Raw genomic sequence first — 25,583 nt, 5'->3', positions numbered from 1 at the left:
AGATGATCTTCCGGACAGTCGAATGATTGATTTCAAATTGTTTGGAGATCTTTTTAAATCTCTTCCCAGACTGGTAGGCATCTATAACCTTCTTTCTGAAGGCCTCAGAGAGCTCTTTTGATCTAGGCATGGTGACGCCGCACACTTCAACAGCAAAGAGCACACCAAACTAAATGTCTGAGGTTTAAATAAGACATGTTCCTCCAAGATCCTCTCTAACGGTGTTCTAATCATTTGCACCTGAGCTGGAGCACCTGATTCTAATTTTAGGTGTTTGAAGTAGTGACAAATGTGGGGGTGTACTTACTTTTTCCACATGCGAAATTTGCATTATGTTTATTTAAATTATACAATGGACTACAAAATGTAAATGTTCTATGATATTTGTTATATTATATCACCTTTATCTATCAATATTGTTGAAATGAAGATCAAATAGCTGTATGTTAAAATATGTTGAAAAAGTCAAAACTTTACATGGGGTGTACTTACTTTTTCACGTGACTGGTGTCGTATGAAAAGTGGTATCATATAAAAGTATACTATTTATCCAATGTCAGGCTAACAAGGGAATTTAACACTGATTAATATATGTATTCATTAAGTTTACGTGTTTGCAATGGCAAGGTCGAGGCTTCGGGAAATCCACTTGATTTACACAAATTACATGCGCAAATTAATTTTCTTTTTCTACACAGGATATCTCAAAAAGTTGTCGATGGATTTGGTTGAAGCTTGGTGGATTTGTTGGGTGTGTGACAAAGATGAATCGATTCGATTTTGGTGAAGATCTGAATATGGGTTTGGATACGAGAATTATTAAATTATTAAGTGATTCTTCACCATTGCGTGATCCTGATCGGGCTAAAAGCGATATACATGTTATTTTAAAAAGTTATGGACGAGTTATGAATAAACTTGGTGGACGAGATGGTTAGGTGACAAGAACAAGCCGATCAGATTTTGGTTCAGGTCCGAATGCAGATCTGAACTATCAGTAGGATACAAAACATAAATTGGTGAGCCTGGCGGAGGTATGTGCTCTACCGAGTGCCGATGTAGTTACATGTTCGATGCTCTTTTTATACTGGTACATTTTGTATTTGAAGTTGCCACTAATTTCAATTATATTTTTTCAGCGAAGCAGGGTGTGGTCCCCGTATGAACCACCCACGCACACCTTTAAGGAGAGCCGTGGTGCGCTGAACGCAGTCCACCGCAGGAGTCAGGTAGCGAAGGTACTATAATACCGTTTCGCCGTGTTCACCGTATTCTCAAATTCAGCACGTTTTACCTTATTTAGCCCACTTCCAGAATGTCTCTTTTCGGGAAGGAAACCAAGATTGCAGGCAATCCACGCAGCTCCGTGAAGTTGCTCCAGCATCTCCCCAGCGAAATACGCCAGCAACTAGAGATCCCAAAGCCGGTGAAGCTCACCAAGGTCGTTACTAAAAAAGGTAAAGATGTGCCCTGTACCCTAACAGACTGGTTATGGAGCATGAGCACGGATCAAGCTGATGAAGCCCTCAACACTGGCTTTATCCAGGGAATCCAGTCTGGACAATTGGACCCCACTGCCTACGGTAAGTTGTCATCCTCCAGTTTCAGTGTTTTCAGAAAGTATTCACACCCCTTGACTTTTTCACATTTTGTTGTGTTTTAACGATATTTTTAAAGATATCTGACTATATCTGGATTATTTTTGGCATTGGTGATTATAACCGAGATGTTTTCACGAAACAAAAACGCATTTGTTGAGACTTTACCAGAACTTTATAATACTTTAACGTTTATTGTCTCGTTTTTAGCTCACCTGGGACGTAGTTCCGGGTACCTGAAATGCTATGTCGTGCCGTCCGTCAGTCTGTGAACACCTGCAACCTCTCCGAAACTACTGATATGATTGTGACCAAACTTGGCACTAATTATGTTTGGTATGTTGTAACTTAAGTTTGTTCACGGCATTAAGAAAATCGAAGTCCTACGTGGTTATCCGAGGGAGTGGGGGGAGGAGGGGTCAACGTGGTTCCAAGTTTGACCCCCCAAAATTTCGATGACATTTGATCAATAAGCTTCATCACCCGTGATGTACCAAAGTCTGTTCACGGCATTAAAAAAAAATTGAGGTCTAAGGAAGTCTACGGGTCTGAAGTCTACGGTCTGCGGTCTACGGTCTACGGTCTACGAAGTCTGAGTCCCATAAAATAGGTATTTGCTCTCTTCTCCGAAACTACACACACTATTTCTATGAAACCTGACCATAACATTCATCACGCTGATGTACCAAAGTTTGTCCGGGGCATGTCCACACAGGCCCGGATTCTCTAAATCCGGATGCGGGATGTCCTCCAAATCCATCATCTAATGATGTATAAATAAATATTAACTTTCCCCAAAATAAGTTATCTCAAATCGACACCTCGCTGGTGGCAGTATTTCATAACAGAGAGCCGTATATGCTCGTGCATGTCGTGCTGGAATCCATTGGTTGAAGCACGAAGTGCACAATGCACGTATGCGCTAAAAATGCATCAGGTGATTCGTGATTACTGAAAGTGTGATACAGGTAGACGTTCCCACTGCAGTGCAGTGTCACTGTGTTCCTTCACGTTTTATTCCGAAGGAGCCTCTTTGCTCGCCAATAGTGAAATTGTTAGGGAAGAAAAAATATTTAGTTGTTACATTGGAGAAAGTGCTAACTGAGCCAGAATTGATTCAATTTTCGTGAAGATTTTAATCCGGATACAAGAGGTTTACATTTTTTAGGTGATTCCTCACCATTGAGACGAGTGAGAGGGCCAAAAGTGATATATAGGATGATATTTCAAAAAGTTGTGGACGACTTATGGCAAAACTTGGTGGATGAGTTGGTTAGGCAACAAGAACAAGCCAATTACATTCTGGGTCACGTCCGGATCCATATTTGACCGATCAGAGGTATACTAAACGTAAACTGCTCACCCTGGCCAAGGTATGCTCTCTAGTTTTTAAGTGCCATTCTAGTTTATAGATGTTGGAGTCCAAACTTTATACACGTACTCACATAGCAATGATACAGAACTATACATACTTTATAGACGATCTAACATTCCAATTAGTACATACGGTCAAATGTGTATTGTGGCCCCGCCCCCATCAGGCTGATTGACAGTCGTTGTCCCGCCCACCTCTCTTGGCACTTCAATGCTCAATGTGGAAATATGCAGTTACACCTACTTTTCGTGGAATCCTTTTAAGTTATGAAATATTTCATGTGTCATGGACCTTCCCACAGTAAAATACATTAGATTCGGTTTGAACAAAGTACTGAGATTAACCCAACTTTGAGTTACTGTCTGAAAATAAGAATTACAAACGGGATATTTTTGTTCAGTCAATTTTGTAGTTCAGCGATGCTGTCCAAACGTTTAACCCTTTGCGTGCTCCTGTCATAGATTTGTCACACGATGAAAATTCTTGATGTTTTTTAAAACGACAAAAAATATGTAATTTTTCATGAAAATTTTGAGAAAAAGATACAGCACACAAAGGGTTAATGAGTGTTATTTCATGTGAAATCCACCACAGACGACTAATTGGTTGATAGTTTTATAGGTTTACAAGTTCGTATCCTGGTAGATTTTATTTTTTGAGGAATTGTGTGTCATTCCGATAAAGGAAGTCTTCCGACTTCCTGATATATCGTCAATTCAAATTTTAAATTTAACATCAGACTTAGAATTGGAGACTATTTCTGTGATTATATCAAATACATGAAAATGACAAAAACACATATTCATCTTCTTCATTGCCACTTCAAAATAATTTTCCCAGAAAATGTCATCAAAACCGACAACAAGGAACGATTGGCTTGGCAAGCGTTAGATAGCTGCTTGGTAACTGAATGCACCCCGGGTTTTCTCCCTTTAAGTTTCATGTTAAACAGCAGTAGGGACTGTTTCAAAAGGTAATTATTCGTGTTTGTGGTTTATAATATTTTTACTTTTGCTCGGGGGTGCTCCCACCACAACGGCATGATAAGCTGTTTAAAAACGTTAACACGGCATTTGTTCAAGGAGGAAAAATCCCTTGGGCTGCTGTTAATATTGTTTTGTAATAACGTTAATGTTATGTTATTATATATTTAGTGTTGTTTTTACGTTTGTTATTCGAAGCGTCCTTGGAAAAACGCCACGATAAAACTATCTTAACATGGATATACACCTCAACACGCAACTCTCTTCACAGAGAAAACACAATTGGGGTGGGAGGGAGGGGGGTTGGGGGAGTTAAATTACTACAACCTCCATCATGTGACCCTTTGTCTCCCTGTCAAGTTTGGTTGAGATTGGATGGGTAACGACTGAATGTATCGTGGTCAAAGATCATCAGACAGACAGACAACAAATTGCGTATTTTAGTATGACGGGCAGTTAGTATAGTTTCTCACAGTGGCCTAGCTACTGAGCCTGGTTTGACAATCAAGGGGGGGATGTGGCTCATTTGGTAGAGTGGTGGGTGGTTCCTGTGCAGCCACCCAGCTGCTGGTTGCATCATTTTTCTGTGGGCGCCTCTGCCGCTGATGCAGTGCCTCTCTATAACCAGTTACTGGTACTCATTTTACCGACCTCGGAAGGATGACAGGCTGAGTCAACCCCACCTGGCGTTGATTCAACGGGATTCAAACTCAGGACCTTCGTAGCCCAAGTCCACCACCCTAACCATTCGGCCAAGGCCAGGTATATTCGGGAGAGTGTCTGACCACCAGGTCGTAGGTCAGTGTCCCACAGAAGAGAGTCAAGATCACCTGTTGAACGCTGAAGCATGAAAGCATTACAGCATTGTGTGTGAGTGTGTTTCCACCCTTTTCCAGATGCAGGCTAAATTGGATCATTTGGAAAAAACACTGTCCCAATTGAATATGACACAAAAGAAAATGGAGGTGTCGTGTATAGGACAGTCACACACGAGCGCATTACAGAGTGCATTGCACCTCCTGCGGCGAGTAGGGTGAAACCCCGGTGTCGTGGTAAACCTGCAATACTCGATCATTCCAGTCCCTGGGACCCATCCTATGGCACAGTATAGCTGCTGCATTTCCTGCTGGACAATGGTCCAAGCGTCTCGGAATGGGCAACTATCGATTAGAGGGAGCTCTAGAAATGTTTGATATTATTGTTATTAATGATGCTTATATTGCCCTTTTTCGCAGGTGGATATACTGTGCAGGATGCAGTATACTGCCACAATGCAACAGACTACCACAAAATTGCTGAAGAAAATGCATCCTGTGATCCAATCATGAGTGCCTTCATTCATGCACGTATGGAGAGTTATGCCGAGTAAGTTTCTACCTACTGTGTCCTGATCTATAGCATTGGGGGAAGGGAGGTGTTGTGGAACTAATTAATTTAGCCTTGATTGATAGACAGAAGACTCAATGATTAATGTCCACAAACTGTTTAAGATAATTGCTGATTTTTAATGAAACATGGAGGACTTTGCTTAGGTTACAAAAATATATACATCAAAGGACTTCAAAAAACCACTTTGTAATAATGCAACTCCAGAAAAGAACACACACACACACACACACACACACACACACACACACACACACACAATAATTTCTAAGCAAAGTCCTGAAACATTTGTGCAGTACAGCCTTTCTTATACATGTGAAGGACAAGAGAATGGGGCTGGGCTGAGGGGAAGACAGAGAGAAAGGGGGGAATGAGATAAGAAAAGTTGCAAGAGATTCAAGTGTGATGGAGGCAAACTGGTTTTTCCATTCCTTTCATCTTAGGAGAGGTTTTGGGTTATAGAAAATACAATCTCATGCCCGGATATAAATACAATCTGCCTCCATGCAGAATTCTTTCAGCTGTGCGATGTTTGAGGGGTTTCTTGCATGCACAGCTCGTTTCAAATCCCCCCTCTACATCTCGATGGGATTTACATCCGGGCTTTGACTTGGCCATTCCAGAACCTCGATTTCTTTCTTTTCAGCCATTCCTTGGTGGATTTACTGGTATGTTTAGGGTCATTGTCATGTTGCAAGGTCCACCGTCAGTTGAGCTTCAACTTCTCCGACAGATGGCCTCACATTATCCTCAAGCAACCTCTGGTACAATGAAGAATTCAGAGTGGATTCTATGATGGTGAGATGCCCAGGCCCTGATGCAGCAAAGCTGCCCCAAACCATAATATTTCCACCACCATGCTTTACAGTTGGTATCAAGTTTTTGTGGTCAAATGCTGTCTTTGGTTTTCGCCAAACATGTCTTCTGGTACTGTGGCCAAATAGCTCTAACTTTGACTCATCTGTCCAGAGCACATTGTTCCTGAAGTGCTGGTCTTCTGCCTCGGTGTTCACTGGAAAACTTTAGTCTTGCCCTGATGTTCTTTCTGGACAGCAAAGGTTTCCTCCTGGCACACCTCCCATGTAGATCAAATTTGTGCAGCCTCTTTCTAATAGTAGACTCGTGCACTTTGACATCAACAGTGGCAAGAGCTACCTATAGGTCCTGTGATGACATTCTGGGGTTCTTGGAGAATTCTTTCGGCATCTTGCGGTCTGCTCTTGGGCTGAACTTGCTGGGGCGGCCTGGCCTGAACAAGTTGGCAGTTGTTTGGAATCTTCTCCACTTGTAGATGATCTTCCGGACAGACGAATTAATGATTTCAAATTGTTTGGAGATCTTTTTTAATCCCTTCCCAGACTCGTAGGCATCTATAACCTTCTTTCTGAAGGCCCCAGAGAGCTCTTTTTGATCTCGGCATGGTGACGCCGCACACGTCAACAACAAAGAGCCAACCAAACTAAATGTCTGAGGTTTAAATAAAACAGGTTCCTCCAAAATCCTCTCTAACGATGTTCTAATCATTTGCACCTGAGCTGGTGTACCTGATTCTAATTTTAGGTATTTGAAGGAGTGATAAATGTAGGGGTGTACTTACTTTTTCCACATAGGAAATTTGCATTTATGTTTATTTAAATTATACAATGGACTACAAAATGTAAATGTTTCATGATATTTGTTATATTATATCACCTTTATCTCTCAATATTGTTGAAATGAAGATCAAATAGCTGTATGTTGAAATATGTTGAAAAAGTCAAAACTTTACATGGGGTGTACTTACTTTTTCATGTGACTGTATATTCTATAAAGAGTATATTTATTTGTTATGCAATATTTAATTGGAAGAAACTTATTCCTTTTAATTCAAACGTGTTGGTTTGATTTTGAGAGGGAGAGGGTACGTGCCGCTTGGTTGCACCTAGCTACCATTTGCACATGGGCCTGCCCTGCGAGAATTGTCATTTGGACAAATTTCAAACTTGTACAAAGCTCTCAGACAAATAAAATGTACTACACTCAACGCTGACCAATATATGTATTTATGAAGCTTAAGTATGCAATTAATTTTGCTTTCACAGAGGTCAGGAGGAGGGGGTTCCATAAACGGCATCTCTATTTCTGAGAGTAGGGAGGGGTTTGAACACTAAGCCATAGGGATAAAAAATTATTATCTATTTTACCGGCCCCATAATATACGATTCGTATATATGGCGTAAATACAAACATATAAATATTGACGAACAAAGTTCAGGGAACTATAAGAACATGCTTTAAGAACATGTTACCCCAAAAACATGTGATATGTTGTCACGGTAACCAAGGCTTTGATTACAAAGACAACAAGAAAAAGAGCAATCAGAGATTGCAAACCCTCGCCAGTATGGATGTTCAGTGGTTTTTAAGGCTTGCGTTAAAACAAATATGACGGCCGAACCACGTGACCGATGACGTCATCATTATTATTTTTTCTAAACCAATTTATTCCTAGATTATGCTCAAGAAATTTCAACTTGATCGATGAAGTGTTGTACTTGTCGAAGTATGACGTTATAATGGAGGGACCTATGACATCATCATTAACATATTTTATTCCCCATGGAGAGTTCTTTACAATGAGCCACGTCTCAATTTTTTCTATTCAACGCTTTCCGAAATATAGAGGTGCAAAGTTTTTCGGTTTTTCCAAGATGGCAGCCGAACCACGTGACCAATGACGTCATCATCATTATTTTTTTCTGCACCAGTTTATGCCGACATGGCGCTCAAGAAATTTCATCTTTATTGGATGAAGTTTTGTACTTGTCGAAGTATGACGTCATAATGGAGGCACCTATAACATCATCATTAACATATTTTATTCCCCATGGAGAGTTCTTTACAATGAGCCATGTCTCAATTTTTTCTATTCAACGCTTTCCGAGATATAGAGGTGCAAAGTTTTAGATTTTTCCAAAATGGCGGCCGAACCACGTGACATATGACGTCATAATTATCATTAAAAAATTCTACAGGTGGAGTTGCACTTCTAGTAAAAAATTTCCTGTCAATCAGACCAACGGTTGCAGAGAAAATCATATATATTCTGTGCGGACAAACAGACAGACAAACAAACAAACGGACTCAAATGCAATGCCCTCTCCTCTGGCGAGGGTAGGGTAGCATGGGGCTCGTTGCATCACGTGGTTTAGTATATATTGTGGGTAGGCATTTGACCCATACTGGGCCTCTTGCCCCACCCTACCCTAACAAACGGACTCAAATGCAATGCCCTCTCCTCTGGCGAGGGTAAAAAGACATAAAATGGCATTGCCCCAGTGGTTTTAGTAATTTTGCCCTACGGAGTTAAAGGCCGTCAGTCAGCCATCTTTGGTCGGATTACAAAACAAAATCTTCTGCTTATGTATACTCTCATGTGTTGTCTTTGTGCCAAGTTTGAACAAGATCGGTCAATGCATGTCCGAGAAATGGTTGAGTGAGAATGTGTTCAACATTGGGTGTTTTTACAACTAAAATGGCCGCAAGTTGGCCAACCTGATCTCATCGTGAAGCAAAACGATGTGCATTTGTATCCCACCATGTTTTGTCTTTTGAGCAAGTATGAACAAAATCGGTCCATACTTCTGAGATATGGTTGCGGACGCACGCACTCATGGACGGATGGACAGACAGACGATACCCAATCCGTAAGCCCCCGTTTCGGACTAAGTCCAATGGGGGCAATGATACGTTTACACTGTATTAGGTCACGGTGCAGACATGATTTTACTTAATGATATGGAAATATGAAGGAGAAAACAATATGGGAATGCCATGTACCTGATTTACAAAGTATGTTTATTGCTATTATTCAGTACTAGGACGTGCCCGTACGTGGGTGCCCGTTCCTTGCCAAAAAAAAAAAAAAAATGGCTTCGCCCATGCATGCATGGGCGTGCCCATGGGCCCATGGGCGTGCCCGTAAGTGCGTGATGTGACCGTACAATGAATGTATCGTCCCGACGCCGCAGCTCGGATGGCGCTGCAGTTAATCGGGCCTGTATCGGCAGAGTTATTATAAACGTGTACTACAATCGATCGTACCTTACAGCGTCTGCTCGCCACGTTCAGCATCAGTACGTCATCACTATGACTATCCGTAAGTCCGGAAGTGACGTCCTCATTTGACTGTCCGGAAGGTCGCATATCGCAGTTACGATGAATCGCAAATTAGTTTTAATTAGACATAGTTTAACGCCAACATAGCGCCAACATAGTTTGCCAACGTGAAATAAATGAATACGCTCTCAAATGTGCCGTCCGAGGCAGAGTCTGTTCGCCACGTTCGGCACACGTGATAGCTCGCTGCTCTCTGATTGGTTGAATCGTTTTTTGGACATAGCTCGGTAACTACTTCTCCGATTAATATGAAACCTTGAAAAGGCACATCCTCAGGTCCCCAGCAATATACCTGGCAAGTTTCAAGTATATCGGACCCGTGGTTGTCGAGAAACAGCGGTCACAGACACACACACATACACACATACACACACACAGAGATTACTGGAATTATAGATAGATGCAAGCAATCTTCAATCAATCGACTATCGTTTATATCGCACCATGTTTTGGGGGTTTCAACCCATCAGTGACCAAGGACCACATATTTGTGGTTCACGCAAAGTGCAGAATAATTTTTGTTTTGAGGCAACATAAATATCCAACAGTATGTCAGCTGGAAGAGCACAAATCTCTCCAATTTTCAAGCATTTTCAATTTAAGAGACCGGCCAAACATTGTACGATACATAGGTAATAATTAGTATGCAAAACATCCTCAAATTGGCAATGCAGACCATAACACAGAGGTCATGGTAAAGTGTAAAAACCTTAGGTTAAAAACCATTTGATATTATTGAAAATGAGTCAAGAAATGTCCCTCTGCAACAGAAATTGCCTTGCACCACTCCAAAAATAGTAAATCGGTCTCATGTTGCCAATTTTCTAAGTGTGAAATAGTGATTAATCAGCCCTGAAAATAACTTGGGCAATGATGGGTTGAAGAGCTTGTATCGTTGTCCTTCAGCAACAGAGCAGCTAAACGGCGTCATAGAAGGGGTCCTGGGACTGGTATGAGTATTGCAGGCCAGGTTTTCCTTTTAGAATTACACTTTTATGTCTTTACACATTACACCGGGTTTTCCCCCTACTCTTTGTAAGAATTGAAATGCGTTCTCTGATATGATTGGATGTGGCTGTCCCATCCCTGGGACCTCCATTTTACATCCTATCTGGGACATAGTATTTTTTCCAACTGATCCCTATATTGTCTGCTCAAAGAAATGAAGGTCGAGTTTTCGCCGTGACAAAGGAAAAACAAACATATTGTTATGTTTGTGGGGTTAGGCATGAAATACCTTAGGGAAGTCGGAATGTGTAGGTTTTAGCATGGGCCGTGTGATGCGAAGAAGGAGAAGCCCATCTCGGTGCACATAAGCAGGGTAAATGTTCAGGTTAAAAGTGTTTGCTTGTTCCCATAAGGAGGGTGGTTTTGTGCTCATTAAATATAGGGCTTATGGTTAATAATCCCCAGTATGTATTGCCTCCCAGTTATTTTTCCCTAATGTTCTTATAAAGCTCAGCTGGCCAGGCGATGGGCTCCATTAGCCAACCACGCCGCCAAGGCCGACAGAAATAGCATTTGCCGATTGGCAAGGGAACCCAGCCCGAAGGACGGCTAGGCTCCACCTCGGAGGACCAGAATTGACAGGCCACGCCCCAAGCTTCGTCCCTGAGCTGCGAAGGACGATTGGTTGGGACGATTGGATGGCGCTGGGCGATTGGTCAAAAGGACGACATCATTGGGACGCTCTGAAAAAAAGTAACAGGAGACCACATTTTCTCTCTATTGTGCTGGCATTCGTTGGAGGCGGTCACACTCTCTTTTTTGTGCTGGCTTTCGAAGGGAATCGCTCTGTTTGCCTTTTGCTCTTGTCCTGGTTCTGGCTTCATGTGAGGGATGGTCGCTTCACTTGCTCTTTCTCTTTGTCGTGATCATGCTAGAGAACGGCTGCACTTCGTGCCGTTTTCGCTGGTGGAGCAGACCGGCCATCCAATCATGTGGCTTCAAACCTTCCCACACTCGCGAAACGATAATCCCGCCAAGTTCGAAATATGCCTCGGAGTTAAAGCTCATTTCGGTCATCCGTCACCATGGGGTCTTAACCCCGGGGAGGCGACAATATTATGTCGACTGCAGGAAAAAAATATTTTTCATATTCTGTGTTAAGCAATGGGAAAGAGGACAACTAATGATCCTAATGTTTTACACTCCCCCCCCCCCCTTCCCCGCCCCACAACCCACTCTCCTCTTTCTCTCTTTGCAGATACACTGAGATGATGTTCAAACAATGGTATATAGCTGATCCCACTGGTATTGCGATGGGAAAAGCTGCCCAAGAGTACTCCGACTTTGAAAAGAATGTTGCCAAAAAAATGCACCCTATCTATTTCTTGATAGCCATGACACCATGTACCAGACTATGGCAATGGCTAGCTAAGCAGATCCAGACTGGAATCGTAAGAAGTCTTGACCTTTTTTTCTTTGCACATTTCTCTTTCTCTCCCTCTTCCTCTCTGTCTCAACTGTACTTTGCAAGCATGCAATTTATTGGTCTCAAAAGAGCAGTTTCCTATGTGTTTATCTTCTTTCATAGTACACATTATTTATTATACAGATCTAACCTTACAATCTATATATGCTGAGTGTGTGCGAGTAAGAAATACATTCTATTTTTCTTAGTCAGAACAAATAGAAACCATTTTATTTTTGGGTGACATACGCGGCCTGCGGCATGGAAGTGGTTAAATCATCTAGTTTAATTTTACCAATGCCTCCGTGAACAATATATACATCAAATGTTCATACAAACTTTGAATGCCTTGAATTGTGTTTCTGAATACTTTTAGACACCCAGAAATATAACATACTAACACTGAATGTTAATAAGTGCAATGCAAAGAATATTGCATGAGATGAAATATGAATTGAATGCTCCATTCAACGAGGCGGCAGCAGAGCACGTCTGTGCTTCTTTCCCCTTGCACGAATAAATAACATTCAATATCTGTTTTATATAACGCCTCAAAATATTCTCTCCATTGCTCGAATTATAAATTCTTACAAGCACGAAGTTGGGAGTTGTGCTACCGATACCAGCCATATTGGAAAGCCATCTGCTTGTTTGCGAGTTACCGATCGCGACTGCCGAAATGGTATCGAACATGCAATGGAACAAAATATTTCACGGTAAATGACTTCAGCGTGCAATGGATCAATTTTACATTGAATGGAACAAATATTGAAGGTTATGTGATATAAAATCAACCAAGCAAATGGGAAGGACCTATTTAGGTGTTGTTTAATAATATTTAGTACAGTTGAAACTGTTTTGCTTGATAACTTGGTTAGATTCACCAAAGTTCGGGTTAACCCACGTAGGCATATATAAAATGGACCGTATTCTCAAAAGTGCCGACAATAACTTGAATCTAGGTTAAATCCCTGACTAACTACCGAATACGGTATATGTCAAAATGGAGACTATTATTCAGTGAAAATTTTAATGGCATAATTGTCAACAAATGTTTCATCAAAACGACGAGTTTCCGCTTGAATTTCTTCAATGTGAACATTCACAGTGTTTAAATGTATCACTTTAATGCAGATGATTTAGTACATAAACAGCATTCCATATTTAGTCGTGAGTTTAAAGCTGGACTTAATTTGGTCCACTTTCGAGATATGGTCCATTATAAACTGTATTTCAATTATTAATAAGCTCTTGAAGAATATCACCATTGTCAGATTATGCTCCATCTTTAAGAAATACATCACTGCATGAACTTTCGTTTGAATGTCTTGGGGGAGAAAAATATCTATATATTGTTACAGCCCGGGGTTCGGATCTACTCTGAGGGCGTTAGCCTCCGCTCCCTTTCGAACTTACCGGACCTAAGGCTGCTGCGCACGAATAACTTCGTACTTCGGCAGGGTGCAAATCAGCAACCACGAACGCCAATCGGAAAATGTATCGCAGGTACCCCCCGGCGGTTTCCTTTTGTTCCTTGATGGAAATTTACACGGCCGAATGAAAACTGTTGGTCACCGCCAGAGGAATGCTAAAGACGTCACGATTGATGTTAAACTGGATACGAAGAATGGCGGATCAATGAAGGAAAATACATTTACGGAAAGAGAGAAAGGAAACGTTTAACAATTTGATTTATTGCAGATATTTACAATGTGATTACTTCAATACCAAATAAAAAGGGGCGAGAAGCAGAAACTTAGCTTATTCTACGCCTTATTATGATTATTACAGATATACATCACATGGGCACCCATCACACTTTCACGGGGGAGGGGAGGGGAACGGACAACGAAGGAAACCTGCTCGCACAAAGCCTACATGCTCCCAAATTCCTCTCCTCGCGGTGCCAAACGTCCCGTTATCGCCACTGAGAAGCACAAGCAGGTAATGACGATCCCAACACGGACCGGCAGAGGGATGTCGATCGGCAGCACGGCAGAGTGGTCTTGGCCAAGAGAGGAGCACACGTGCTATGCCAACAATCCAGCAGAGTCAGACAGGCCTGGAGCGGACAAAGAGACAGGCCCAGAGTGTAGCAATGCAGGAGTAGAGGCCTGCGAGAGGGAGACTGGCCAAGAGCTCCAAAGTCCACATGAGGCAAGAGAGACCGGGCAGAGAGAGAATGTCCATGTGCTGAGTCAGCCGAGAGAGAGACAGAGCTAATGTAAGCACGTGTTAGGTCCACAATGATCAAGAACCAAGAGCCCGGACCAAGAGAGTCAAAAACGTGTTAAAAAGTCCTTTGTTCAACCTCCAAGGGGGATGGAGGGAAATATTGGAGGTCTCCTGGCTCCCGATTGGTGGAGCCCGTAACACCGCCCCTTTCACCCTGATTGGTGGGTTTCTGAACCTGGACAACATGGTGTCCCTCTGAGCCTGGTGCAATGCCTGGTAGCTTATCCCTTATAGGTGAAGGACCTATCTTTCCTTTCCCCAACGCATGACAGAACCCAAAATAAGAGAAAGGGACTAAGATAATGGTCGGCTATGAAATAACTATTCTAATGGACATGTATGGTGGTTGCCATTACTTTTTAGTGTTTTTCTCAAAACCGCAACAATATATATTGTCGCGTTCCTGGAGTGAACACCCCTGGGGACGGATAGCCGAACAAGCTTCAACTCCAATGTGTTCAATCCAATGGCCGGCCTTCTTTATACCCTCGAGAAGCGTAGTGGAGTGTGGCGAGGCTTACCTTCACGGGTCCCACTGGACGTCTTCGGATGAGGGAGGATGAGGGAGGAGCTTTTCAACAACAAAATGTAGCAACTGTCCAGGCTTCTTATGAATTTATTTTGAAATTGCAAAGAATAAAAAACCCCACTCGATTGGGGAGACGGAGACACTCATCAAGCCTTGTACCCTCCTCATTGTCGAATGGGTTCTCGGCAAGGCAGAGGCTCGCAAAGTTGAACAGGTGTCTTCAACGAATAACACAGTGCAGCATCGTATCCGTGACATGTCGGAAGATGTGAAACAACAGATCATCAATGAGATTAAGGCGGCGCCTTTCGGCTTGTTTTCTTTTCAACTTGATGAATCGACCGATGTTAGTTCCTGCTCCCAGCTACTGGCATTCATTCGCTATGTCAAGGGAGATGATATCAAGGAAGAATTCTTGTTCTGCAGTGCCCTGGAAACAACGACAAAAGCTAACGATGTCATGGAAAAAATGAAGTTGTTCTTCGATGCGGGAGGAATTCAGTGGGAGAATGTATGCGGTGTCTGTACTGACGGTGCTCCTGCCATGCTTGGTTCCAAATCCGGATTCCAAGCAAAAGTTAAGATGCTGGCACCACAAGCGAAAGGAACCCACTGTATGATTCATCGCTACGCCCTGGCTTGTAAGACTCTCCCTCTCTCATTGAAGAAAGTTTTTGAAGTCGTAATCAAGATTGTTAACTACATCAAGGCAGGGGCCCTCAACACCCGAATGTTCAAGGAGCTGTGCAAAGACATGACCGCAGAACATGAAACGTTGCTGTACTATACTGCTGTACACTGGCTTTCAAAAGGGAATGTTCTGAACCGCGTCTTTGAACTTCGTGCGGAAGTCAAACATTTCCTGATTTAGATGACAATGAGGCAAAAATTGGGAGGAATCCTTTTTCCGTCAACCTTTGCGTGGAGAGCATGCCGGAGGCAATGCAAGATGAATTCCTGGATCTCCAAAACAATTAATCTGCCAAAGACACATTCGAAGAGAAAAGCTTGACGGAGTTTTGGGTGGGAATGGGTCGCTACACTAATATCAGCCAGAAAGCTATCCGGGTGCTTCTGCCATTCTCGTCTACCTATCTCTGCGAAGCAGGGTTTTCCACGCTGTTGAATATCAAATCGAAACAGCATAATCGGCTCCACGTGGAAGATGACCTCTGCTGTGCCCTGACTGTGACTCAACCACGGATACCCCAATTGGTAGCGAAAATGCAATTTCAGCCATCCCAGTGAGTTTTTAATTCACTTTTATTGCGCATGCACCATGTCCCTCGTTTTGATTACCTGAGTTGTTGTCGAATTGAGTTTATTTTTGTGAGATTATAACACATTGCGTTAATTACAGACACAGCAGAGGGTTTTTAGTTTTCACATTCTTGACTTGGAACCTTTTCAAACTGTTTTCTTGTGTGACAGTTCTATTTTATGCTGTCCATAGTGTCCATAGTCCATAGTTCGGAGCCAATAAGGAACAGAAAAAAACTATGGAACTAAATGTTCATGTTGGCCACTTGGAATTCCTCATTTTCTATGTAATAATTTACCAATTCTCATGCAAACAAAATAGCCAATTAAAGGAAAAACACCTCTCAGAATGCACCACAGAGCATCTAGAAATCAAATTTTTTCTGAGGGGCATGCCCCCAGACCCTCCTAGCCTGCTTACATGCGCTCTGCCGCTCAACTCTCACGAAAGGGAGGGGGGGTGCTGGGGATGTGCTCGAGGAGCCAAGGGGGCCATAACACAGAAAAGGTTGGGAACCCCTACCCTAGCGCAAGAGCACTTTAAAATGTGACTGCACAGCACCGATATCCCAACGCAAGAGAGCCAATAAATCAATCGTTCCCTATGGAGGCCAGCCCAGAGAGAGAGAGAGAATGTCGGGACACGACCGTTCGCGATCAAAGCAGTACCCAAAGAGAGAATAGTAAGTGTCCGTTCGCTATGAGAGCCAGAACGAGAAGAAAGAAAATGTCAGGGCCCAGTCTTTTGTCTTCAAGGCTATTACGTCATCCGACGCCACCCGTGCCTGCTCCAACCTGCGGCCGCCACCACATCCCTCTATCGTACCCTAACCAATCGTTCTTCGGGGCATGCCCTCATCGCCACTTGTCGGCCTTTGTGATCACCAGGTCGGTGGTGTCAAAGGTAGTGGAATAATGGCCTGTTCCGGTTACTTTTATTTGGTGTATATTTGCATGCTGATTGTCCGGCTATATGTGTGGTGCGTCGTCATAAGGAACAAGGGGAAAAGAACAGAGGCGATTACATACAGGGGATTAATCACCCTTAATCCCTAACTAATTAACATAGCCCCACATACAGCGCATGGTAATCTATACACTTCTACCTGGACTTCAGGTAATCATAGTCTACCCCCCACAAACATAACAATATGTATATATGTATATATGTATATATGTACATGCTTTATTGCTTTATTGCTTTATGTATATGCTTTATTGAAAGCCATTGGCACACAAAACACAACAACATTTTAATTCCCCAGATATAAGAAAGTGTCACATATAAGAGAAGCTGATGGTGTAAAAAGTTACCATCGACCAATACTGCAACATAATCCATTTTAGTAGCAATAATCGATGAAGCATCCAAACTTGCTGTTGATTTCCATGACATCAACAGCAATTAGGTATTTTTTTAGGTATTTGCGTTCGGTATTTAGGGAGGTATTTTCGAATTATGACATTTTACTACTCGGGTGATTTCTCCAAAATAAACTCTTTCAATGATTGTCCTGTTTTATAGAGCGAAAATAACGTGTACAGCTTTTGGATTGAAGAAAACCTCCAAGAAAGCCACACTCTGGAAGATTTTGTCAACGAGAATGCTGAAAAGTATGAGGTAGACCCTGGCAAAGCCCTGGATGTCTATCTAGGTGCCATGCGTGGAGAAGTGGGTTTCTTCACTTCAGCCACAGTATAATTAAATTGACGACGTCATCAATCACATGGTTCGTCAGCCATGTTTGAATAAACATAAATCTATGTCGTCAATAAATCACACAAACACAATGGCTAATAAACACCACACAAACATGTCCTGGTGAGGGTCAGCAATCTCTGCTCTTTCTTGTTTGCATTTGTTTCCAGTTGCTTTACTATTTTTCATGGTGATCACAAAGCTACATCAGTACGATTTTCTAACAGTGTAGGAGTTACAGTAAGGGAAGAGAAAGTAAATGCTTGAAGAGGATTAATAAACTGACTGTGGTTATATCGATAGTGTACATGATGGACAGAGAGAAGTTGGTCTAAAACACAAAAGGTTTCGAAAAAGACTCTGTGACTCTGCATGGTAGCACCACGGGTCTAGAATTGTTTTAATTTACGACCGTTTTTCTAGGCTTATGTAATGTGTATGCTCATACCTGTTATTATGCTCTCCTGGTGAACATGTGAGTTATTTTTGCTTTGCATTGAAAATATGAACAATTTGCCAACTACTGTCATCTCAATTAATGAAATCGCTATGGTGTTTTTTGTGGAAATCATAATAGGAATAAACGTAATATGAAATCGCTGTGGTGTTTTTGTGGAAATCGTAATAGGAATAAACGTAATATGAAATCGCTATGGTGTTTTTGGGGAAATCGTCATCGGATTAAACGTAATATGAAATCGCTATGGTGTTTTTTGTGGAAATCGTAATAGGAATAAACGTAATATGAAATCGCTGTGGTGTTTTTGTGGAAATCGTAATAGGAATAAACGTAATATGAAATCGCTATGGTGTTTTTGGAGAAATCGTCATCGGATTAAACGTAATATGAAATCGCTATGGTGTTTTTGTGGAAATCGTAATAGGAATAAACGTAACATGAAATCGCTGTGGTGTTTTTGTGGAAATCGTAATAGGAATAAACGTAATATGAAATCGCTATGGTGTTTTTGGGGAAATCGTCATCGGATTAAACGTAATATGAAATCGCTATGGTGTTTTTGTGGAAATCGTAATAGGAATAAACGTAATATGAAATCGCTATGGTGTTTTTGGGGAAATCGTCATCGGATTAAACGTAATATGAAATCGCTATGGTGTTTTTTGTGGAAATCGTAATGGGAATAAACGTAACATGAAATCGCTATGGTGTTTTTGGGGAAATCATAATAGGAATAAACGTAATATGAAATCGCTATGGTGTTTTTGTGGAAATCGTAATAGGAATAAACGTAATATGAAATCGCTATGGTGTTTTTGTGGAAATCGTAATAGGAATAAACGTAATATGAAATCGCTGTGGTGTTTTTGTGGAAATCGTAATAGGAATAAACGTAATATGAAATCGCTATGGTGTTTTTGGGGAAATCGTCATCGGATTAAACGTAATATGAAATCGCTATGGTGTTTTTGTGGAAATCGTAATAGGAATAAACGTAACATGAAATCGCTATGGTGTTTTTGTGGAAATCGTAATAGGAATAAACGTAATATGAAATCGCTGTGGTGTTTTTTGTGGAAATCGTAATAGGAATAAACGTAATATGAAATCGCTGTGGTGTTTTTGTGGAAATTGTAATAGGAATAAACGTAATATGAAATCGCTATGGTGTTTTTGGGGAAATCGTCATCGGATTAAACGTAATATGAAATCGCTATGGTGTTTTTTGTGGAAATCGTAATGGGAATAAACGTAACATGAAATCGCTATGGTGTTTTTGTGGAAATCGTAATAGGAATAAACGTAATATGAAATCGCGATGGTGTTTTTGTGGAAATCGTAATAGGAATAAACGTAACATGAAATCGCTGTGGTGTTTTTGTGGAAATCGTAATAGGAATAAACGTAACATGAAATCGCGATGGTGTTTTTGTGGAAATCGTAATAGGAATAAACGTAATATGAAATCGCTATGGTGTTTTTGTGGAAATCGTAATGGGAATAAACGTAACATGAAATCGCTATGGTGTTTTTGTGGAAATCGTAATAGGAATAAACGTAATATGAAATCGCGATGGTGTTTTTGTGGAAATCGTCATAGGAATAAACGTAATATGAAATCGCTATGGTGTTTTTGTGGAAATCGTAATGGGAATAAACGTAATATGAAATCGCTATGGTGTTTTTGTGGAAATCGTAATAGGAATAAACGTAATATGAAATCGCTATGGTGTTTTTGTGGAAATCGTAATGGGAATAAACGTAATATGAAATCGCGATGGTGTTTTTGTGGAAATCGTAATGGGAATAAACGTAATATGAAATCGCGATGGTGTTTTTGTGGAAATCGTAATGGGAATAAACGTAATATGAAATCGCTGTGGTGTTTTTGTGGAAATCCTAATGGGAATAAACGTAATATGAAATCGCTATGGTGTTTTTGTGGAAATCGTAATGGGAATAAACGTAATATGAAATCGCTATGGTGTTTTTGTGGAAATCGTAATGGGAATAAACGTAATATGAAATCGCTATGGTGTTTTTGTGGAAATCGTAATAGGAATAAACGTAATATGAAATCGCTATGGTGTTTTTGTGGAAATCGTAATGGGAATAAACGTAATATGAAATCGCGATGGTGTTTTTGTGGAAATCGTAATGGGAATAAACGTAATATGAAATCGCGATGTTGTTTTTGTGGAAATCGTAATGGGAATAAACGTAACATGAAATCGCTATGGTGTTTTTGTGGAAATCGTCATAGGAATAAACGTAATATGAAATCGCTATGGTGTTTTTGTGGAAATCGTAATGGGAATAAACGTAACATGAAATCGCTATGGTGTTTTTGTGGAAATCGTCATAGGAATAAACGTAATATGAAATCGCTATGGTGTTTTTGTGGAAATCGTAATGGGAATAAACGTAATATGAAATGGCTATGGTGTTTTTGTGGAAATCGTAATAGGAATAAACGTAATATGAAATCGCTATGGTGTTTTTGTGGAAATCGTAATAGGAATAAACGTAATATGAAATGGCTATGGTGTTTTTGTGGAAATCGTAATGGGAATAAACGTAACATGAAATCGCTATGGTGTTTTTGTGGAAATCGTAATGGGAATAAACGTAATATGAAATCGCTATGGTGTTTTTGTGGAAATCGTAATAGGAATAAACGTAACATGAAATCGCTATGGTGTTTTTGTGGAAATCGTAATAGGAATAAACGTGACATGAAATTGCTATGGTGTTTTTGTGGAAATCGTAATAGGAATAAACGTGACATGAAATCGCTATGGTGTTTTTGTGGAAATCGTAATGGGAATAAACGTAACATGAAATCGCTATGGTGTTTTTTGTGGAAATCGAAAAAAAAATTTTTTTTTTTTTTTTTTTTGTATACAAGATCGGGGCTCGTGAAAGAGCGAACATTAATCACACAGAAAGACAAACAGACACATAAAACAAATAACATCGGGAGCGTTAGAGAGATGGGGAAGGACACAAACACAACATTTGAGAGCAGGGACCGAGAGACATGGAGACATCAAGAGAACTGTGGGAGGGAGAGGGCTTTGGGGGGGAGGCACGGGAAGGGGGGGGGGGGGTGGGAGAGGTATAAAACATATGGACACTGCCAGGACTTCCAGGAAAGAAGTTGGAATTTCAAACAAGGTGGATCTGTGGTGAATTAGTGGGGGTAGAAAAGATCAAGGTTTTGGATGGGGGAAGATAAGAGATGGTGGTGAACAGCTGTTTTAAAGACCTGGAGGGAGCAGTGTGATTGAAGTGAGTGTGGGAGTTTGTTCCAGAGGCGGGAGAAAAGAGGAATGAAAGAGTGAAGGTGAGCAGAGAGCCGAGATTTCGGCAGTTTAACCATCAGAGGGTGGCTGGCAGATCTTGTGCAACCTGTAGGAATATTTGGGGGACAGAGCACAGAGAGAGCTGGGGGAGCAAGGCCGGAGAGGAGTCGGTAAAAGACAGAAAGACCACCGACCTGCCTGCGGTGAGTGAGTGAAAGGCCCTCAGAGATAGCTTCATCGCGGGAGATTCCAACGATTCTGAAAGCTTTGGATTCAACAGCGTGAAGCCGAGCCAGGTGTGAGGCAGGAGCACCAGCCCATAGGGGAGAACAGCATTCCATTGAGCTGCGGATGAAAGCCTTGTATGTGGTGAGGAGCTCAGGTGTGCCTAGGAAGGACTTCGCATGACGGAGGATGCCCAGTCGGCGACTGGCTTTGGATAACAGGAATAAACGTAACATGAAATCGCTATGGTGTTTTTTGTGGAAATCGTAAAAGGAATAAACGTAATATGAAATCGCTATGGTGTTTTGTGGAAATCATAATAAGAATAAACGTAATATGAAATGGCTATGGTGTTTTTTGTGGAAATCGTAATAGGAATAAACGTAAGATGAAATGCCTATGGTGTTTTTTGTGGAAATCGTAAAAGGAATAAACGTAATATGAAATCGCTATGGTGTTTTTTGTGGAAATCATAACAGGAATAAACCTAACATGAAATCGCTATGGTGTTTTTGTGGAAATCGTAATAAGAATAAACGTAATATGAAATCGCTATCGTGTTTTTGTGGAAATCGTAATAGGAATAAACGTAACATGAAATCGCGGTGGTGTTTTGTGGAAATCATAATAAGGATAAACGTAATATGAAATCGCAATGGTGTTTTTTGTGGAAATCGTAATAGGAATAAACGTAATATGAAATAGCTATGGTGTTTTTGTGGAAATCGTAAGAGGAATAAACGTAATATGAAATCGCAATGGTGTTTTTGTGGAAATCCTAATAGGAATAAACGTAATATGAAATCGCTATGATGTTTTTGTGGAAATCATAACAGGAATAACGTAAAATGAAATCGCTGTGGTGTTTTTGTGGAAATCATAACAGGAATAACGTAAAATGAAATCGCTATGGTGTTTTTGTGGAAATCCTAATAGGAATAAACGTAAGATGAAATGGCTATGGTGTTTTTTGTGGAAATCATAATAGGAATAAACGTAATCTGAAATCGCTATGGTGTTTTTTGTGGAATTCATAACAGGAATAAACGTAATATGAAATCGCTATGGTGTTTTTGTGGAAATCATAATAGGAATAAATGTAATATGAAATCGCTATGGTGTTTTTGTGGAAATCATAATAGGAATAACGTAATATGAAATCGCTATGGTGTTTTTGTGGAAATCATAATAGGAATAAACGTAATATGAAATCGCTATGGTGTTTTTGTGGAAATCATAACAGGAATAACGTAATATGAAATCGCAATGGTGTTTTTGTGGAAATCATAATAGGAATAAACGTAATATGAAATCGCTATGGTGTTTTTGTGGAAATCATAATAGGAATAATGTAATATGAAATCGCTATGGTGTTTTTGTGGAAATCATAATAGGAATAAACGTAATATGAAATCGCTATGGTGTTTTTGTGGAAATCATAACAGGAATAACGTAATATGAAATCGCTATGGTGTTTTTGTGGAAATCATAATAGGAATAAACGTAATATGAAATCGCGATGGTGTTTTTGTGGAAATCATAATAGGAACAAACGTAATATGAAATCGCTATGGTGTTTTTGTGGAAATCATAACAGGAATAACGTAATATGAAATCGCTATGGTGTTTTTGTGGAAATCATAATCGGAATAAACGTAACATGAAATCGCTATGGTGTTTTTTGTGGAAATCATAATAGGAATAAACGTAATATGAAATCGCTATGGTGTTTTTGTGGAAATCGTAATAGTAATAACGTAAAATGAAATCGCTATGGTGTTTTTGTGGAAATCATAATAGGAATAAACGTAATATGAAATCGCTATGGTGTTTTTTGTTGAAATCATAATAGGAATAAACGTAATATGAAATCGCTATGGTGTTTTTGTGGAAATCATAACAGGAATAAACGTAACATGAAATCGCTATGGTGTTTTTGTGGAAATCATAACAGGAATAACGTAAAATGAAATCGCTATGGTGTTTTTGTGGAAATCATAATAGGAATAAACGTAATATGAAATCGCTATGGTGTTTTTGTGGAAATCATAATAGGAATAAACGTAATGTGAAATCGCTGTGGTCTTTTTTGAGGAAATCATAATAGGAATAAACGTAATATGAAATCGCTATGGTGTTTTTGTGGAAATCATAATAGGAATAAACGTAACATGAAATCGCTATGGTGTTTTTGTGGAAATCATAATAGGAATAAACGTAACATGAAATCGCTATGGTGTTTTTGTGGAAATCATAACAGGAATAACGTAAAATGAAATCGCTATGGTGTTTTTGTGGAAATCATAATAGGAATAAACGTAATATGAAATCGCTATGGTGGGTGCCTGCCAATGTCACATCGCCCATGTTCCTCTCACATTGATCCCATGACATATCCCATTCTCTTTCCACACGGCGAGCCTGGATGGATGATAAACATGCCTCACCAGCGCCAAACTACGGTTCGAAACAAAGTAACTCATCGTGAATTCTATGCCTATCGGCTGGCTATTCGAAATAAATTCAGCACTATCCGTTCTTCGGGGAAATTATTCCAACAGTGTGTTGTCGACGGATATTGCAAGGCAGAAGCAAATCGACTGCAATACTTCAAAATAAATCAGGAAACCCTTCGAGCCATGGAATACGGAGGACTACTGGACCACATCCAGAACGTTGCTGCTGATAACCAACGTCCTCGCGGTCGTATCGTCATTTTGCCGTCGAGTTTTGCAGGGAGCCCAAGAGCTACGCAGCATAACTAACAAGATGCTATGGCCATTGTTTGAAAATTCGGAAAACCAGATCTCCTCTTCACCTTCACGTGTAATCCAAAATAAGAAAACATTGGACAACACCAACGAGCTGAAGGCAGACCAGATTTAGTGGCACGCATGTTTCACCTGAAATTAAAAGAGTTAATCGACAATATAACGAAGAAGCACGTGTTGGGCAAAGTACGTGCATTTCTCTACGTCGTCGAGTATCAGAAGCGTGGCCTACCGCATGCCCACATATTACTCACGCTGTGCCAAGAAGATAAAATTTGTACCGCCGAAGACATTGACAGAATTGTTTCCGCACAAATTCCTACTTCAAATGAGTCACCGGAAATCCATTCCTTGGTCAAGTCTCACATGATACATGGTCCGTATGGCACTTTAAATCACCATTCGATTTGTATGAAAGATGGAGTGTGCAGGAGAGGCTTTCCAAAAGCGTATGCGACAGAGACACTTGCGAGCGAAGATGGCTATGCCCTTTACAAGCATCCCCCAAATGGACCCACCATAACTCTTCATGGAACCGATGTTGATTGCCAATTGGTGGTCCCATTCAATGCAGACTTACTGAAAATGTACAAAGCACACATCAACATCGAGGTTTGCCCAAGCATAAAAAGTATAAAGTACTTATCTTAATATGTGTACAAAGGACATGACTGTGCCAGCATCGAAAGTCGAGAGCACAGGAGAGTGGATGTGGACGTAATAAAGACCTATTTGGACTGAATGTATGTCAGTGCCCCAGAGGCAGCATGGAGATTAATGAAATTTGAAAAGCACAAACAGTCCCATTCCATCATCAGACTTGCGGTACGCTTACCTGAATTGCAGACTGTTATGTTCAGGGATGATAACGAGGAAGAAGCCATTTTACGACATAGGGGTACAACACTTACAGCTTGGTTTCAGTTAAACCAGAGAGACCCTGGGCACGAAGTTATCGGTACCATGACATTCCAAAACATTACGTATTTGAAGATGGACGAAAGACATGGAAACTTAGATGCAGGGGCGGCGACAAGGTTATCGGACGCATGGTTTCAGCAAGCCCTGTGGACATCGAGCGCTTTCATCTTCGTGTACTCCTGCTGCACTGCCCTGGTAAAACATCATTTGAAGATCTCAGAACCATAGATGGAGCAGTTTGTAAAACGTACAAAGACACAGCCAG

General features: G+C 40.8%; 1 protein-coding gene across 1 annotated transcript; it reads left to right on the top strand.

Annotated features, from left to right (window-relative positions):
- Positions 1-1,168: 1,168 nt before the first annotated feature.
- On the top strand, positions 1,169-18,236 carry LOC137430015 (uncharacterized). Its single transcript, XM_078780056.1, has 4 exons — positions 1,169-1,583; positions 5,192-5,321; positions 11,707-11,899; positions 17,463-18,236. The coding sequence occupies exons 1-4, from the start codon at positions 1,316-1,318 to the stop codon at positions 17,637-17,639; spliced, it is 768 nt and encodes a 255-aa protein (XP_078636182.1). The 5' UTR covers positions 1,169-1,315; the 3' UTR covers positions 17,640-18,236.
- The last annotated feature ends 7,347 nt before the right edge of the window (positions 18,237-25,583 follow it).

The sequence above is a fragment of the Myxine glutinosa genome, chromosome 6 (genome assembly GCF_964187855.1).
Source record: "Myxine glutinosa chromosome 6, kmMyxGlut1.1, whole genome shotgun sequence".
NCBI classification, from domain to species: Eukaryota; Metazoa; Chordata; class Myxini; order Myxiniformes; family Myxinidae; genus Myxine; species Myxine glutinosa.
The sequence above is the reverse complement of the archived record's forward strand: the minus strand, read 5'-3'. Positions and strand labels throughout refer to the sequence as shown.

Bases quoted from the DNA above. Each gene is read 5' to 3' on its own strand.
- LOC137430015 (XM_078780056.1), top strand. From the start codon at position 1,316: ATGTCTCTTTTCGGGAAGGAAACCAAGATTGCAGGCAATCCACGCAGC. The intron at 1,584-5,191 runs GTAAGTTGTCAT...CCTTTTTCGCAG, and splicing joins ATTGGACCCCACTGCCTACG to GTGGATATACTGTGCAGGAT. The intron at 5,322-11,706 runs GTAAGTTTCTAC...CTCTCTTTGCAG, and splicing joins CGTATGGAGAGTTATGCCGA to ATACACTGAGATGATGTTCA.